Source organism: Triticum aestivum, chromosome 7A (assembly GCF_018294505.1).
Source record: "Triticum aestivum cultivar Chinese Spring chromosome 7A, IWGSC CS RefSeq v2.1, whole genome shotgun sequence".
Lineage (NCBI taxonomy): Eukaryota > Viridiplantae > Streptophyta > Magnoliopsida > Poales > Poaceae > Triticum > Triticum aestivum.
This window is the reverse complement of record NC_057812.1, coordinates 23111275-23129198: the sequence shown is the minus strand read 5'-3', so window position 1 is coordinate 23129198 and position 17924 is coordinate 23111275. Positions and strand designations below refer to the sequence as shown.

At 47.5% G+C, this 17924-nt stretch overlaps 1 protein-coding gene across 1 annotated transcript; it reads right to left on the bottom strand.

Moving 5' to 3' along the window:
- Positions 1 to 3402: 3402 nt before the first annotated feature.
- On the bottom strand, positions 3403 to 5204 carry LOC123151522 (cytochrome P450 89A2). The gene has a single exon (XM_044571218.1). The coding sequence runs from the start codon at positions 5184 to 5186 to the stop codon at positions 3750 to 3752; it is 1437 nt and encodes a 478-aa protein (XP_044427153.1). The 5' UTR covers positions 5187 to 5204; the 3' UTR covers positions 3403 to 3749.
- Between the last annotated feature and the right edge of the window lie 12720 nt (positions 5205 to 17924).

The following is a 17924-nucleotide window of genomic DNA, read 5'->3' as shown; positions in this document are numbered from 1 at the left end:
ATCGAGGAGTTTTCGCTTTATCACTTTCGATTACTGCGGCTGCTCCCGTCCCGCGCGCTTCCCAAAATCCGAATCCCGTAAGATCCGTGGGCCGCAGAACCACTTGCCAAAAACAGAGTATCCCGCTCGCACCAACACTCGGCATGTCGCAAGCAAAGATATTCACTCGACGAAAGGCCTGGAATGGATCAAGGCGACTGAAAGAGGTTGATGACATCATCCGTGACAACTGACCCTAAACGAGGCACTCATACAGCCCCAAAGAACCGGTCGGAAAGGATCCCCAACTCTTTCCCCACTCTAACCTCAATCCATTCGGGGGCTAATGATGAAGCTATGTACCTAGGGTAGGGGCACGGACCCGTCCAAAGAGCCCTACCCAAGGACATCCCTAGAACAAATCACCTATGAATCGACTTGAAGGTACCCCACTCGACAGGTTCAAGACACTCGACCAAGAAGCTACCACTCGACCATGAAGCTAATCACTCGACTGCCCGGAGACCTACAGTCACTCCGTAGGCAAACGGTCAGCTGTTAAGTAGTCTTCATAGTCATCATAGCACTTTATTAGAGGCGTTACCAGTAACGCCCAATCTTAAATGTACCTTAAACCCTGCATTACTGAGGGCAGGAGGGGGCCGGCGAACTCTATATAAGCCACCCCCCCCCCTCCTCAGTATGAAGGGTTCGCACCCCTGTAATCCATACACGCATAATCCAGTCGACCGCCTCCGGACTCCGAGACGTAGGGCTATTACTTCCTCCGAGAAGGGCCTGAACTTGTAAACCTCGCGTGTAACAACTTCCCAATAGCTAGGATCTAGCCTCTCCATACTCACCCCCTACATCACTGTCAGAGTCGGAACCACGACAGCGCTCAAGCGCCACCGTCACCGGATCCAACCACCAAAGGCCAGAATTTAGGTTTTCACCCTGAAGAACAAGTCCAAGCATATCCAAGTAATGCCTTCAACAAGTTAATGACATAAAACATCGTCATTGCCAGGTATGACCAACTCGAGTCATACCTAGGCTTTCACCCCGGAGCTCGAGACCGGGTGCTCGAGGAGCACCACCACCGACGTCAAGCATGTGTTGTCGCCATCACTTTTCCGCAATTCCAGCAACTACATGCGATGTGTGATCGCTGTTGCACAACCATCCCTCTGCGTCAAGCCATCGTCCCTAGTTTGCATTTTGCCGCCATAGTTAACCACCGAATCTAAAGGGAGAAACCCATACGAAGAACTTTCGGTCGCCACCACAATCCATAAGGAGGCAGCTGCGGCATGCCCGAAGTGGTCACCAATGGAACCAACACCGATGGTGGAGCACACCACCGTAGGCTACCACATCGCCGAGGAGAGCCCTGCTCACGCCCATCGGCACATCGTCTGACATGGCCGAAACTGAAGCGAAAGGCATATCACGGTCCTCAACGTGTGACCAAAGGGAACGCAGCCGCCAGGTATACTGACATTTACTAGTTCATTTTTCCTTACACAAGTTTGTACACACCAGGTATACTGACATTGTTTTCAATGTTGTTTGGTTCACTTTAATATCCCAAACTGTATCTAACATATAGATATTTTCAAATATATGACCCACTGTTCACTATAGATGACAGGATTTCATGAAACTTCTTCTGAAATAACTGATTATTAAATGATGAACCATTCATGCTCCACAAAAATGTTGATTTATATGTTGTCCTAGCTGCTGCAGATGTCATGTTCTGATCATTAAGAAAAAACTAAGCACTAATACAGTAGTAGTCGCAGCAGGCAGCTACTAATTAACATCTAAAATTGCTACCTAATTAACAGCTAATTAACAGTAAACTAGCTACCTACTTCCTCCGTCCCATAATATAAGTGCGTTTTTTGCACTACACTAATATAAAAAACGTTCAACAGCTACCTCTAGTGGCGGTAGCAGTAGCAATCAACAGCAGCATACAACAACAGAAAGCACCACCAGCAGCATACCACCAGCAGCAGCAACAGCAAACGGAAGCAGAGTAGGTGGAACTCACCAGCCGATGCAGAGCCGAACAGTGCAGCACTGGAAGAGCCCACACACCCGGCGGCAACAACATCTACATCAACGGTAGCAACAGCAGCTCAAGCATAAAAAAAATTCAGAACAACAAAATGTTGCCATGTATAAAAAATTCAGATTTGTTAGCTTTGGAAGCCGACGGCGATAGAGGTGGAGGATGGTTTGGAGAGAAATGGCGCGGTGAGGACAGGAGCGATGACGCGGCGGGGAGGCAAGCACCACCGAAACCCTAGGCGCCGGCAACCAGGGGAGGAGGAGATGAACGACGCGGTGGTGCGGAGGAGCAGAAAGGCGCAGCGGTGGAGAGGAGAGGAACGGCAACGCGTGAGTGGAGCAGAAATTCAATGCTGGAGATGCTAAAGACATACCCTGATTGTAGTTATGTAAAATGGTGGGTCTCTTGTATGCATCAAGTGGCACATGTTTTCCTGAATGGCCATGTCTATTTATGTGGTTTGAACAACTATGTCTGCATTTTGCCACAAGGCTTACGTGGATCATATCTTTCCTATCAGACTGATTTCATCAGGAAAATTCGGGGGATCTGGAGGAGATTCAGGGTCTTGGATAGCAGCGAATACTTCCGACAAATTGGAATTCTATAGGATGCAGAGGGGTAGACATGGGACGAGACTTGCCTGCTCCCCTAGCGTGCTCCCATCCGTGCTCCCGCATACGTGGCATGATTTAATTGGAACAAAATAAGGTCCGGCCCCACCCTCTTAAAATCAAGGCGGGAGATGATTAGATTAGAAAAAAAAAGAGAAAAAGACAGCCGTAGGATGGAATGGGAGCACGTATGGGAGCATGGCGAGGGAGCGGGCAAGCCAGATCCGGTAGACATGTCGCGTTCTTGATCTTTATTTGGTCTTTCCATATTCATGATGTTGAATTACCGAGGACTGAGTCATGGGTGGCAGTGGCAGTGCTTTCTCTGTCTCATTGTACTTGTGATTTCCTGGAATTTTGTGAAATATTGAAGGATATCTTGGAGTGACGAAGTTCCCAATCTTCATGGTAGATGACAGGACACCGGCTGTTGAAGCTGCTCATTGCCTCGTATAGAACGATAGCATCTCATTATTTTTTCCTATGTTTTGCTCATGTTGATTATGATGACATTGTTTTGAATATTCTATCCGTGTGGATGAAAAAAGGAGATGATTTGGTATGCCCTTCTTGGAGAGGACCGAGCCTTCTTGCAATTCAAGCTTTGCTCCATGGTGTGTGATTATATTTAGGACGACAAAGTTGAAGTTTGGGTTGTTATAAAATTTCAGGTTAGACCAATTGTTATTAAAACATACTCCTAATAAGTTATTGTGACAACTATTATGAACAAAAAGTTGATCTAGCTAATCAAATTATTGAAGAAATTCTCAAACTTCCGTGCGTTGCACGTGCACTCTTACTATATATGTGCAACATTTACTTAATTATACGCCGGAAACACCGTTACATCAACCACACAAGATAGCAAGAGCACAGAACGATATCATGACGTGCACAGATATACACTAGAGGCGAGATGGCCACCACAAGCTCGTCAGTCGGCATGATGGCCGGCACGGAGTCGCCCATGACACAGGCACACACCACACTGGAAGAAGAAAGACCACGGCTGCCGCCATGCATGCATCCCAACGTGGCCAAAGTAGACAACAAACACCAGACGCCGAGGATTAAGTGCGTCGCGTGAGACGTGCGGAAAGGGGTTTCTTCATCGCCTTGATGAAGGTGTTGAGCTCCGTCATGTCGACGCCGGCGCAGCCCTCCGTCCCCGGAGGCGCCCACTCGAACTCATGCACAAGGGCAGCCAAGAAGCACTTGATGTTCATCATGGCCAGACCCACGCCCGGGCAGAACCTATGCCCGGCGCCGAATGGCATCATCCTTATCTCCTTGGTCCCCGGCAAAGGGCCGACGTCCTCTGCCTCACCGCCGGGAAGGAACCGCTCCGGCCGGAACTCGTCCGGATCGATCCACGTCTTGCCGTCCCTTCCCATGTCTCCAACAGTGAACTGTGCAATGAAGTCGCCGCTGGTTTTTCCTCCGACTCCGAGCACCTCCGCTGCGTCGGCATGGACGTGGCGCTGGACGAAGGGCACCTGTGGATGCAAGCGGAGGGTCTCGAGCACGACCGCGTTCACATACGGCATGCCACGGATGAGGCTCCTGCTGGAGCTGGCGGCCACGGCCCCGCCGGCGCCGTCGACCTCGTCCCGAAGCTTTTTCTGGATCTCTTGGTCGTTTACCAGGTGGGCGAGGGTCCATTCGATGCTTGCCATCACCGTCCCCGTGCCAGCGCCCAGAAACTCCGACAGCAGGTTCACGAACTCGTCGTCTCTAACAGCGCGCCGCCCTGCACCGTCACCCTTGCCTCCGTCTGGGACGCGTAGGTCGATGAGCGAGTCGACGTATGGACGACGGCCGCCACCGTCGCATGTCGGTCGGGACTCCCGCCGTGCGTCGACAAGAGGGAGGTACAACTCGCCCAACCGCCCGTGTATGGCCAAGAGCCGGCGCAGCCGTCTCCACTCCGCGAGCTTGGCCAACATGGTGCCAGGCGAGGCCCGAGCCTCTCCGACGGCAACCTGCTGGAACTCCCGTATCAGGCAGCCCATGACGCGCACATGCCCCTCGTCCACGTCGTCGCCGAAGCACAGGCGCGCGAGTAGCGAGAAGATGGAAGGGTAGAGGTGGTCGCGGACGACGGCGACCACCGGCAGTTCCTTCCCCAAATTGGCGACGAGGCCATGGATAGCCTCACGCTGCAGCGGCGTGACGTGCCCGAGGCGCGACGGGTGGAGGGTCTCGGAGGTGATGTTGCACCGGAAAGCACGCCAGAGAGGGCCGTACGGCGCGGAGGCTAGGCCGTCGCCATACTGGCCGTGTTTCTTCTCCAGAAAGACCAGAAAGGGCGCCACCGGGCGGTCCGAGAAGTCATCGGCGTTCTCGACGAGCGCACGGTGGGCTACCGAGGGATCGGCGATCCTCTGGATCACCACAGCAGCTGGAGCACGGGCACGACTGGTACTAGTAGTGTAGATGTAGCTACGCCGCCTGATCAGTACGGTCAAGCCCAAGAGAAGAAGAGCAATGAGCACAAGGAGCTCCATTTGTTAGATACTCCTACCTGTTGGTTACTTGTGTGTGTGCGTGTGGCCGAGTGTATGCCTTTATATAGCTGTAATCATTTAGGGTAGCACTGATACTACTCATACGTCTCTCTGCCACATGCCCGACACGATATTGTTCTCATTTTTTTAGAAGGTAGGTCATATCTTTTTATAGCAAGATTTGTTGGTTGCTGCTGATCACCCTTGCCGCACCGGTGGGTCATATCGTGTCTTGTTATTGATACTTTAGTGGCATTGATAGACACAACCAGTATATCCAAATTAATAACTTGACCGATCGTCCATAATGCTAGCTAAAAATGATTGAGAGTGACATAACATTAGCATGCATGTACACTCACACTTGCATCAGTCTTTTGGTTTGGTTTCCTTTCCTTCCATTGAAAGCTAAAGCTTCGGTCAGTTCTGTGCAGCGTGCTTGCTGCATTATTTGGACTTTATCAAGTGGGAGCAGATGTGCTACATATATATATATAATCGTGAAAAAGACTTTCAATCTATTCATTTTCAATCATCGCAGTACAACAAAACACCAAAAATAATAAAAATTACATCCAGATCCGCAGACCACATAGCGATGATTACAAGCACTGAAGCGAGCCGAAGGCGCGTCCCTGTCATCGCCCCTCCATCGCCACAGTCGGGCACAACTTGTTGTAGTAGACCGTCAGGAAGTCATCGTGCTAAATCCTAATAGGACCAGCGCGCCAGAATAGCAACCGCCGCCGGTGAAGAATAACGTAGATTAAAAGGATCCAACCCGAAGACATACGAATGTAGACGGACAACGACCAGATCCGAGCAAATCCATCAAAGATAGATCCGCCAGAGACACACCACCACACGCCCACAAACGATGATAGACGCACCACCAGAACGGGGACTAGGCTGTGAGACCTTTATTCCGTTTTCAGGGAACCGCCGCCGTCTCGCCTTCCTGAGCAGGACACAAACCGTAACAAAACTCAAAGGAACGACTAAAAATGGAGCCCTCCCAAAAAGTGTTTTGTATTGTCTCGTACCATAGCATATCATAATGTGTACTCATCCAGGGTGTGCATAATGAGTATGCACACAACCAACACTAACGCACACACACAAAATATCATGTCGGCAAATAGTAAAGTCATACGTGACCAAAGCTATACTGCAGATTGAAAAAAAAACTCCCGAAATGATGAAAAACAGTGATAGCAGTGAGCATCAACACCAACCATATCATGACAACATAAGGATTGCGAGAAAAGGTTCTCCAAAAGGGATGCGTCCAGGAATAGAATGGCACGCAAGCTCTTCCGTTGTTCGAGCCCACTATCAAAGGTTAGATCATGGTTATTCACCCTGAAGATCTAGTCCAAGCAAACTTCGAGCAATGCATTCGCCAAGGTAACGACGCATAAAATGCCGCCATTGCCAGGTAATACAGCTTTGCAATCCTGGATTCAAATTCATCTTTTTGAAAAAAAAAGTATATCAAAGTACTGAACAAACAATTTGAAATCTAATGATGCGAACCTATCAATTTAACTTCTTATAGCCTTATTCATTAGTATTTATATATATCTAACTCATAATCTGAAATGTTAAAACAATATTCCCCAATCGACTTCTAATCTTCCATACATTAAAAATCTAAAATTTCAAAACTTAGATTGTTACAATTTATATTCATCAAAATTATAAATTAAAAGTGACGTTGGGTTACACAAGAGAGCAAGGGCAAGGAGAAGAAGGATCTCAATTATTTGATAGTCTTATCTATTGGTTTTGATATGCAAAAAAAATCCGCGAGGGGGGGGGGGTGAAGGAAATATGCCCTGGAGGCAATAATAAAGTTATTATTTATTTCCTTATATCATGATAAATGTTTATTATTCATGCTAGAATTGCATTAACCGGAAACATAATGCATGTGTATACATAGACAAACAGAGTGTCACTAGTATGCCTCTACTTGACTAGCTCGTTAGTCAAAGATGCTTATGTTTCCTAACTATGGACAAAGAGTTGTTATTTGATTAACGGGATCACATCATTAGTTGAATGATCTGATTGACATGACCCATTCCATTAGCTTAGCACCCGATTGTTTAGTATGTTGCTATTGCTTTCTTCATGACTTATACATGTTCCTATGACTATGAGATTATGCAACTCCCGTTTGTCGGAGGAACACTTTGTGTGCTACCAAACGTCACAACGTAACTGGGTGATTATAAAGGAGCTCTACAGGTGTCTCCAAAGGTACATGTTGGGTTGGCGTATTTCGAGATTAGGATTTGTCACTCCGAATGTCGGAGAGGTATCTCTGGGCCCTCTCGGTAATGCACATCACTTAAGCCTTGCAAGCATTGCAACTAATGAGTTAGTTGCGGGATGATGTATTACGGAACAAGTAAAGAGACTTGCCGGTAACGAGATTGAACTAGGTATTGGATACCGACGATCGAATCTCGGGCAAGTAACATACCGATGACAAAGGGAACAACGTATGTTGTTATGCGGTCTGACCGATAAAGATCTTCGTAGAATATGTAGGAGCCAATATGGGCATCCAGGTCCCGCTATTGGTTATTGACCGGAGACATATCTCGGTCATGTCTACATTGTTCTCGAACCCGTAGGGTCCACACGCTTAAGGTTTCGATGACAGTTATATTATGAGTTTATAAGTTTTGATGTACCGAAGGTTGTTCGGAGTCCCGGATGAGATCACAGACATGACGAGGAGTCTCGAAATGGTCGAGACATAAAGATTGATATATTGGAAGCCTATGTTTGGATATCGGAAGTGTTCCGGGTGAAATCGGGATTTTACCGGAGTACCGGGAGGTTACCGGAACCCCCCGGGAGCTATATGGGCCTAAGTGGGCCTTAGTGGAAGAAGAGGAGAGGCGGCCAGGGCTGGGCCGCGCGCCCCTCCCCCCTAGTCCGAATAGGACAAGGAGAGAGGTGGTCGGCGCCCTCCTCCTTCTCTCTCTCTTTTCCACCTCGCGAATCCTATTCCAACTAGGATTGGGGGAGAAGTCCTACTCCCGGAGGGAGTAGGACTCCTCCTGGCGCGCCCTATGATGGCCGGCCGGCCTCCCCCTCTTGAACCTTTATATACGGAGGCAGGGGCACCCCAGAGACACAAGTTGATCCACGTGATCATATTCTTAGCCGTGTGCGGTGCCCCCTTCCACCATAGTCCTCGATAATATTGTAGCGGTGCTTAGGCAAAGCCCTGCGACGGTAGTACATCAAGATCGTCACCACGCCGTCATGCTGACAGAACTCTTCCCCGACACTTTGCTGGATCGGAGTCCGGGGATCGTCATCGAGCTGAACGTGTGCTAGAACTCGGAGGTGTCGTAGTTTCCGTGCTTGATCGGTCGGGCCGTGGAGACGTATGACTACATCAACTAAACGCTTCCGTTGTCGATCTACAAGGGTACGTAGATCACACTCTCCCCTTTCGTTTCTATGCATCACCATGATCTTGCGTGTGCATAGGAAATTTTTTGAAATTACTACGTTCCCCAATAGTGGTATCAGAGCCAGGTTTTATGCGATGATGTAATATGCACGACTAGAACTCAATTGAGTTGTGGGCGATATAAGTCATACTGCTTACCAGCATGTCACACTTTGGTTCGGCGGTATTGTTGGATGAAGCGACCCGGACCGACATTACGTGTACGCTTACGCGAGACTAGTTCTACCGACGTGCTTTGCACACAGGTGGATGGCGGGTGTCAGTTTCTCCAACTTTAGTTGAACTGAGTGTGGCTACGCCCGGTCCTTGCGAAGGTTAAAATAGCACCAACTTGACAAACTATCGTTGTGGTTTTTGATGCGTAGGTAAGAACGGTTCTTGCTAAGCCCGTAGCAGCCACGTAAAACTTGCAACAACAAAGTAGAGGATGTCTAACTTGTTTTTGCAGAGCATGTTGTGATGTGATATGGTCAAGACGTGATGAGATATAAGTTGTTGTATGAGATGATCATGTTTTGTTGAAGTTATCAGCAACTGGCAAAATCCTTATGGTTGTCTCTCTATTGCATAAGATGCAAGCATCCAATAATTGCTTTACTTTATCGCTATGCGATAGCAATAGTTGCAAGAGCAATTGTTGGCGAGACGACCACGTGACGACACATTGATATAGATCAAGATGATGGAGATCATGGTGTCATGCCGGTGACGATATAGATCATGACAGTACTTTGGAGATGGAGATCAAAGAAGCAAGATGATGATGGCCATATCATGTCACATATTTTGATTGCATATGATGTTTACCTTTTATACATCTTATTTTTTCTTAGTTTGACGGTAGCATTTTAAGATGATCTCTCACTAATTATCAAGAAGTGTTCTCCCTGAGTATGCACCGTTGCGAAAGTTCTTCGTGCTGAGACACCACGTGATGATCGGGTGTGATAGGCTCTATGTTCAAATACAATGGGTGCAAAACAGTTGCACACGCGGAATACTCAGGTTATACATGACGAGTCAAGCATATACAGATATGGCCTCGGAACACGGAGACCGAAAGGTTGAGCGTGAATCATATAGTAGATATGATCAACATAGTGATGTTCACCAATGAAACTGCTCCATCTCACGTGATGATCGGACATGTTTTAGTTGATTTGGATCACGTGATCACTTAGAGGATTAGAGGGATGTCTATCTAAGTGGGAGTTCTTAAGTAATATGATTAATTGAACTTCAATTTATCATGAACTTAGTCCTGGTAGTATATTGCAAATTATGTTGTAGATCAATAGCTCGCGTTGTTGCTTCCCTGTGTTTATTTTGATATGTTCCTAGAGAAAATTGTGTTGAATATGTTAGTAGCAATGATGCGGATTGGATCCGTGATCTGAGGTTTATCCTCATTGCTGCACAGAAGAATTATGTCCTTGATGCACCGCTAGGTGACAGACCTATTGCAGGAGCAGATGCAAACGTTATGAACGTTTGGCTAGCTCAATATGATGACTATTTCATAGTTTAGTGCACCATGCTTAACGGCTTAGAATCGGGACTTCAAAGACGTTCTGAACGTCATGGACCATATGAGATGTTCCAGGAATTGAAGTTAATATTTCAAGCAAATACCCGAGTTGAGAGATATGAAGTCTCCAACAAGTTCTATAGCTACAAGATGGAGGAGAATCGCTCAAGCAGTGAGCATGTACTCAGATTGTCTGGGTACTACAATCGCTTAAATCAAGTGGGAATTAATCTTTCAGATAAGATAGTGATTGACAGAATTCTCTAGTCACCATCACTAAGTTAGTAGAACTTCGTGATGAACTATAGTATGCAAGGGATAACGGAAACGATTCCCAAGCTCTTTGTGATGCTAAAATCGACGAAGGTAGAAATCAAGAATAACATCAAGTGTTGATGGTAGACAAGACCACTAGTTTCAAGAAAAGGGCAAAAGGAAGAAGGGGAACTTCAAGAAGAACAGCAAGCAAGTTGCTTCTCAAGTGAGAAACCCAAGTCTGGTCCTAAGCCTGAGACAAAGTGCTTCTACTGCAAAGGGATTGGTCACTGGAAGCGGAACTACCCCAAGTATTTGGTGGATAAGAAAGGATGGCAAAGTAAACAAAGGTATATTTGATATACATGTTATTGATGTGTACTTTACTAGTGTTCATAGCAACCCCTCAGTATTTGGTACTAGTTCAGTTGCTAAGATTAGTAACTCGAAACGGGAGTTGCGGAATAAACAGAGACTAGTTAAGGGTGAAGTGACGATGTGTATTGGAAGTGGTTCCAAGATTGATATGATCATCATCGCACACTCCCTATACTTTCGGGATTAATGTTGAACCTAAATAAGTGTTATTTGGTGTTTGCGTTGAGCATAAATATGATTTGATCATGTTTATTGCAATACGGTTATTCATTTAAGTTAGAGAACAATTGTTGTTCTGTTTACATGAATAAAACTTTCTATGGTCATACACACCAATGAAAATGGTTCGTTGGATCTCGATCGTAGTGATACACATATTCATAATATTGAAACCAAAAGATTCAAAGTTAATAATGATAGTGCAACTTATTTGTGGCACTACCGTTTAGGTCATATTGGTGTAAAGCGCATGAAAAAACTTCATGCTGATGGGCTTTTGGAATCACTTGATTATGAATCACTTGATGCTTGCGAACCATGCCTCATGGGCAAGATGACTAAAACTCCGTTCTCCGGAACAATGGAGCGAGCAACTGACTTATTGGAAATAATACATACTGATGTATGCGATCCGATGAGTGTTAAGGCTCGCGGCGGATATCGTTATTTTCTGACCTTCATAGATGATTTGAGCAGATATGGGTATATCTACTTGATGAAACATAAGTCTGAAACATTTGAAAAGATCAAAGAATTTCAGAGTGAAGTGGAAAATCATCGTGACAAGAAAATAAGGTTTCTACGATCTGATCGTGGAGACAAATATTTGAGTTACAAGTTTGATCTTCATTTGAAACAATGTGGAATAGTTTCACAAATTCATGCCACCTGGGACACCACAGCATAATGGTGTGTCCGAACGTCATAACTGTACTTTGTTGGATATAGTACAATCTATGATGTTTCTTACCGATTTACCACTATCGTTTTGGGGTTATGCATTAAAGACAGCTACATTCACGTTAAAAAGGGCACCATCTAAGTCCGTTGAGACGACACAATCTGAACTGTGTTTTGGCAAGAAACCAAAGTTGTCGTTTCTTAAAGTTTGGGACTGTGATGCTTATATGAAAAAGTTTCATCCCGATAAGCTCAAACCCAAATCGGAGAAATATGTCTTCATAGGATACCCAAAGGAGATTGTTGGGTACACCTTCTATCACAGATCCGAAGGCAAAAAACATTCGTTGTTAAGAATGGATCCTTTCTAGAGAAGGAGTTTCTCTCGAAAGAAGTGAGTGGGTGGAAAGTAGAACTTGATGAGGTAACTGTACCTGCTCACTTGTTGGAAAGTAGTATATCACAGAAACCAGTTTCTGTGACACCTACACCAATTAGTGAGGAAGCTAATGATGATGATCATGTAACTTCAGATCAAGTTACTACCGAATCTCGTAGGTAAACCAGAGTGAGATCCGCACCAGAGTGGTACGGTAATCCTGTTTTGAAGGTCATGTTACTTAACCATGGCGAACCTACGAACTATGAGGAAGCGATGATGAGCCCAGATTCCGCGAAATGGTTTGAGGCCATGAAATCTGAGATATGATCAATGTATGAGAACAAAGTATGGACTTTGATGGATTTGCCCGATGATCGGCAAGCCATAGAAAATAAATAGATCTTCAAGAGGAAGACAGACGTTGATAGTAGTGTTAGTATCTACAAAGCTAGAATTGTCGCAAAAGGTTTTCGACAAGTTCAAGGTGTTGACTACGATGAGAGTTTTTCACTCGTATCTATGCTTAAGTCTGTCTGAATCATGTTAGCAATTGCCGCATTTTATGAAATCCGGCAAATGGATAAACAAAACTGCATTCCTTAATGGATTTATTAAAGAAGAGTTGTATATGATGCGACTAGAAGGTTTTGTCGATCCTAAAGGTGTTAACAAAATATGCAAGCTCCAGCGATCCATCTATGGACTCGTGTAAGCATCTCGGAGTTGGAATATACGCTTTGATAAGTTGATCAAAGCATATAGTTTTATACAGAGTTGCGATGAAGTCTGTATTTACAAGAAAGTGAGTGGGAGCACTACAGCATTTCTGATAAGTATATGTAAATGACATATTATTGATCGGAAATAATGTAGAATTATTCTGCAAAGCATAATGGAGTATTTGAAAGGAGTTTTTCGAAGAAGGACCTCGATGAAGCTGCTTACATATTGAGCATCAAGATCTATAGAGATAGATCAAAACGCTTGATAAGTTTTTTCAATAAGTACATACCTTGACAAGATTTTTAAGTATTTCAAAATGGAACAGTCAAGGAAAGAGTTTTTTACCAAATATATGGTGCATTTTTTTGAATCACACCCCTCTCTATTTTACCAAATGTATAGAGCAAAACATCAATAACTATAATAACAATTCAGTATTATTACTTTTCTCTTGAAATATATTTTTGTAATTTATTAATTTGTTATAATATTTCTTTACGAACTTGATCAAAGATACAAACATCTGATTTTGTAAAATTAAATACACAATAGTATGTTTTTACAAAGAGCAAGCTTTTTTCACTGGAAAGAACGTGAAAGAAAAATAAAGAAGGGGGCGGGGGAGAAGAGGAGACGGGGAGGCAGGGGCAGCAGGGCCCAGCCTAGCGTGTCGTCGAGTTCCGGCCGAGTCGGGGCGCGAAACGGGTCCGATACCGACAGGGTGAGGCAAGAAGGGGTCGCTCGCCCAGGGTTCCTCTTTCCCTTCTTTATACGGATCGCGATTGCGCTTCCGGTCATCAAGGCCATGGCAGTTGAGGAGCCAGGAAAGTGGATGATGAAGTCGTGCACTGCTGCCAAGTATACGGAGGCGGGGGATCGACCATGCTTCGGTGAGGATGGCAGCCGCGAGATCCAGCTACATGGAAGGTGAGCAGCTGCCAGAGGGACGGATCGATCTTTCGATGTCCACAGGACAAGAGCAGGCAGGATCTTACGATCCGTTCGGGTCAAGGAGAGGGGAGGCATGTTAGAGTTAAGGGAAACGTTTGGGAACAGCGCACCGGCCGAGCGTTCGGCCGGTCACGCGTCCACGCACGCGCCACACGGTCAAAGGGCACGCACGCATACATCCCTCTTATCCTTCTCCTTCCTTTTTTTCTCTTCTTTACCACTCATCTCCCTCGTTCCTTCTCTGCTTCCTTCTCAGGCCCTGCAGCCATGGTTTACCATCACTGCCTGCAGGCCTTCCAAGGTGCCGCGACCACGGGAATCAGCCGATCCGGCGGCCCTCGGCCAGATCTGCTTGGATCTGCCCCACAGGAGCTCTGCCTCACCGGACCCGGCCACGCCAGAGTTGCAACCGAACGCGCCGGAGCTGCAACTGTTGAAGCTTTTTCCATAGCCACTTGTAGCTCTCATCAACGCTCGTTGCAGCTTTCGCCGTCGCCCCGTAGCTCTCACCAATACTCGTTTTTCAAAAGCTTCATGGTGGAAGCTTTTTTCCATATCGATTGAAGCTTTTTTCCACACCGGATGAAGCTTTTCTTCCATGGCTGAAGCTTTTTCCGATTCAGATCGAAACATTTTTTCACACTGGTTGAATCTTTTCTTGATGCCGCTTGAAGCTTTTTTCCACACCGGATGAAGCTTTTCTGCCATGGCTGAAGCTTTTTCCCATTCAGATCGAAACATTTTTTCACACCGGTTGAATCTTTTTTTGATGCCGCTTGAATCTTTTCTTGATGCCGCTTGAAGCTTTTTTCCATGCTTGAAGCTTTTCTGCCATGGCTGAAGCTTTTTCCCATTCCGATTGAAACATTTTTTCACACCGGTTGAATCTTTTCTTGATGCCGCTTGAAGCTTTTTTTTTCATGTTTGAAGCTTTTTCTTCTATGCCGGTTGTAGCTTTTTTTCATGCTTGAAGCTTTCTCTGAATCCTTCGGTCGCCGGGGGTTGGGTGCTCGTCGGTCGCAGCATCGGGACTGGACGGTTCCAGCATCCCTGGACGCAGCCGAGTCACACCGCTTCGGGAGCTTGAGGACCATACCATGGCCTACCCTAGGAGCCATGGCGGGTCTGCGATGGCGGCGAGCCTGCGTGTGCGGCGGCGCTCTCATCTTAGGCGAGGGGAATACGGCAAGGTCGCCGGCGCTCGCCGCAACTTTTCTCTCCCCGACAGCCGGCTGTTGCTCCGTTTTTTCCGATTGATGATGCGGGAGAAGAAGGCGGATAGGAGGAAGAAGGAGGGGATGATGCGGGGGGAGGAGCGCTGAATCGTGCGGCCCGAGGCGCACGCATCGTGGGGCTGCGGTGCGACCGGCCCAAATTTAGGCCGGTGCGCCGTCGCCTAGCAGTGGCCTAGAGTTAAACATGACGCTATTAGTCCATTAGTCCATACATGTACGTGTTAATTTCAAGTGCGTGTATGCATGTCCGACTAGGACTAGTTTTAGAAGCCGACTTGGTTTGGTTAAGCTAGCCCCTATCCACAACGAAAGCAATACAAAGCAAGAGCAAGGGTCGTGCGATCTATCGATCAGTTTGTTTCGTTCGCAAGTGTTTCGCCAACGACGCGGAAGTACGCCGATCCCATCGATCAAGCTAGCCAGCCCAGGTCAAGTACACGTACGCAGGTCTACGGCAAGATACGTGCATGTGCTATTAATTGAGAAGAAATCAATTAAGCAGCCTGCTGGTGTGCTTCGGTGTTAGCCTTGAACGTACGTGTAGCTCCTGGTGATTGGATCTAGCGTTCTAAATCCAACAAGGCAGAGATTGACAAGATGTTGGTTGAGGGGAAGCTATCAGCTGCCGATGGATCTATTGCCCGTGATGCCACAGCAGAAGCAGCGTCGACTAAGATTCTGTCAGGTGGCAACAAGGCCATGTTTCGGGTGCCGGCGGAGGATGTCAAGCTCATTTTGTCCCTGAAGAGGGGCGACCTCCCCAGCATTGACTACCTGGACGACCTGGCCGAGCTGTACACTCCGGAGGAGATTGCCGAGAGGAGGCTGCGCCACCAGAGCGATCTGGAGCTGTTCAAGAGAATTGACGACGACTTTGAGGAGTACCAGAAAAAGGTCCGCGAGTCGGTTCAGAATCATGGCTACTTTGAGGTCGACTACGACTACCTTGAAGCGAGGAAAAAGATCAATGCATGGACCAAGGCGCAGTGGGCCAAGATCAAAGAAGATGTCAAGGTCACTGTTTGTGCCCCTGATGCTGATCAAGCCACGCAGGGTTACATCGAGTATGTCGACTCCGATGACGATGATGCCTCTGATTCTGAGTATGATGATGATTCCGAGTCAGAAGACAATGACTATTTCCTCAGCGATGGAGAGAAAGCTGGGCATGCCTGTATGCCGTAGTACATATTGGGGTTATCAATCTATGTTATAGACCCATCCATGCTCTATCTTTATTATGTCTGCATCTATTCTATCTACGTTATTGGTACTTGCCCGGTTCAACACCAAAGTACAAATATGTGCTGCTATCGCAATGTAGTCATCGATGCTGATCAGGTTATCAAGAGCATTCTTTTTTGCTACTGCAAATATGTTCTGCTATTCGGAGTTTCAGACCACTGTTTGTCACAGTTTTTTTAGACCGGTTCTAGATTTTATTGACCCCTCGCCTAAACTCGGAATTGAGTGATTCTTTTTGCTTTGAAAACCTTAAGTGAATAATCATCTTGAGAAAAATATCATGGAAAAACATTCAGAGGAAAAGTTTTTTTTTTGAATGTTGGCAGGAGAACTGCCAAATTCATTGATCAGAAGAAGGTGTTACAAGAATCCTCACAGGAGGAAAGCACCGAAAAAACAGTGCAAAAAGAAAAGAAATAAAATGGACCCGTCGGCAGCACCACAAACCCAAGCTCTACCATCAATCGTGAAGACCATCGGATCCATCGTCGGGATTCTCCCAGGTGACGCCCCCAAGGAGGAAAACGATGTTGAGAACACCACCGTCACCCGATCTGGCACTGCCCGATCTTAGGTTTTCAGACGGAGATCTCACGCCGTTGGATAGGAAGGGCAAGCGGCTCCATAATGATACCTCCAAGGAGGAGGACGAGATCCGTGGATGCCGCTACCGTCGGCAACGACAAGGTCGATGCATGATTTTCATCCGGAGCCAAGCCTTCCACCAACAATCCCAGGATCCGAGGCCACCAACGCCACGGAGCATCACAGCCCCATGCGAACACTACCAACAACGAGTACGTCGAAGCCGCACGCAGAACTCGGCGAGCACACGCCAACCTGGCCGGTCCGCACAGCCGCTCGCAGACCTTGGGCGAGCCAAGCCGGATCTGGCCATCCTCTACCTCCGTGCGCAGAACTGGACGATCCTCCGCACCGCAGCGCACAAGAAAGGTCGAGGGAAAGCCGGACATAGCCGGTCGGCACCGCAGCGCGCAGAACTGGGCGTGATCCAAGCCAAATTGCGCCGTCCGCACCACTGCGCGCAAGGCCAAGAGTACTCGTGCTGGATCTGGTTTGCACAAGCCTCGTGAAGCCCCAAGCAAACTGGACGGCGCCACCGCTCAAGGGAGCAGTCGTGTACGCGCTTGAAGGAGAAACACCACTAGCAACCCCGACTCCACCGCTACTGCCTCCACACGCCAAAAACGCAGCCGACCCAGGTGCGAAATGCAGCCATCTGATTAGAAGGCCCGTGGCGCCAAACCATCCCACCGTAAGCGAGCTAACGACCAGATCTGGCCGGCCAACCCCGTTCCTATGGCGCCAGAGGCCTCCTCGCGCCAACGGCGCGCACGCCGGCACCCCCTCGTCGCCCTTCAGCCACAAACCGGCAGAGGTCAGATCTGCCCCGATCGACCGCAACGACCCCGCGCCTGTCGGACCCGCGACCTCCTCTCGCCGGCGGCGCGCGCGCTCCGCCACTCGCTGTCATGGCGCGCCGGGCAGCGCCAGCCCGCGCCCAGTCACATGCCGCAGCGCCCCTCGCCTTCGCTAAGTGCAGCAGCCCCGCGCAGCCCGCCTTGCTTGCAGGGGAGGAAAACCCACCGCCGCCGACTCCGCGCGGGCTTTGCCCGGCGGC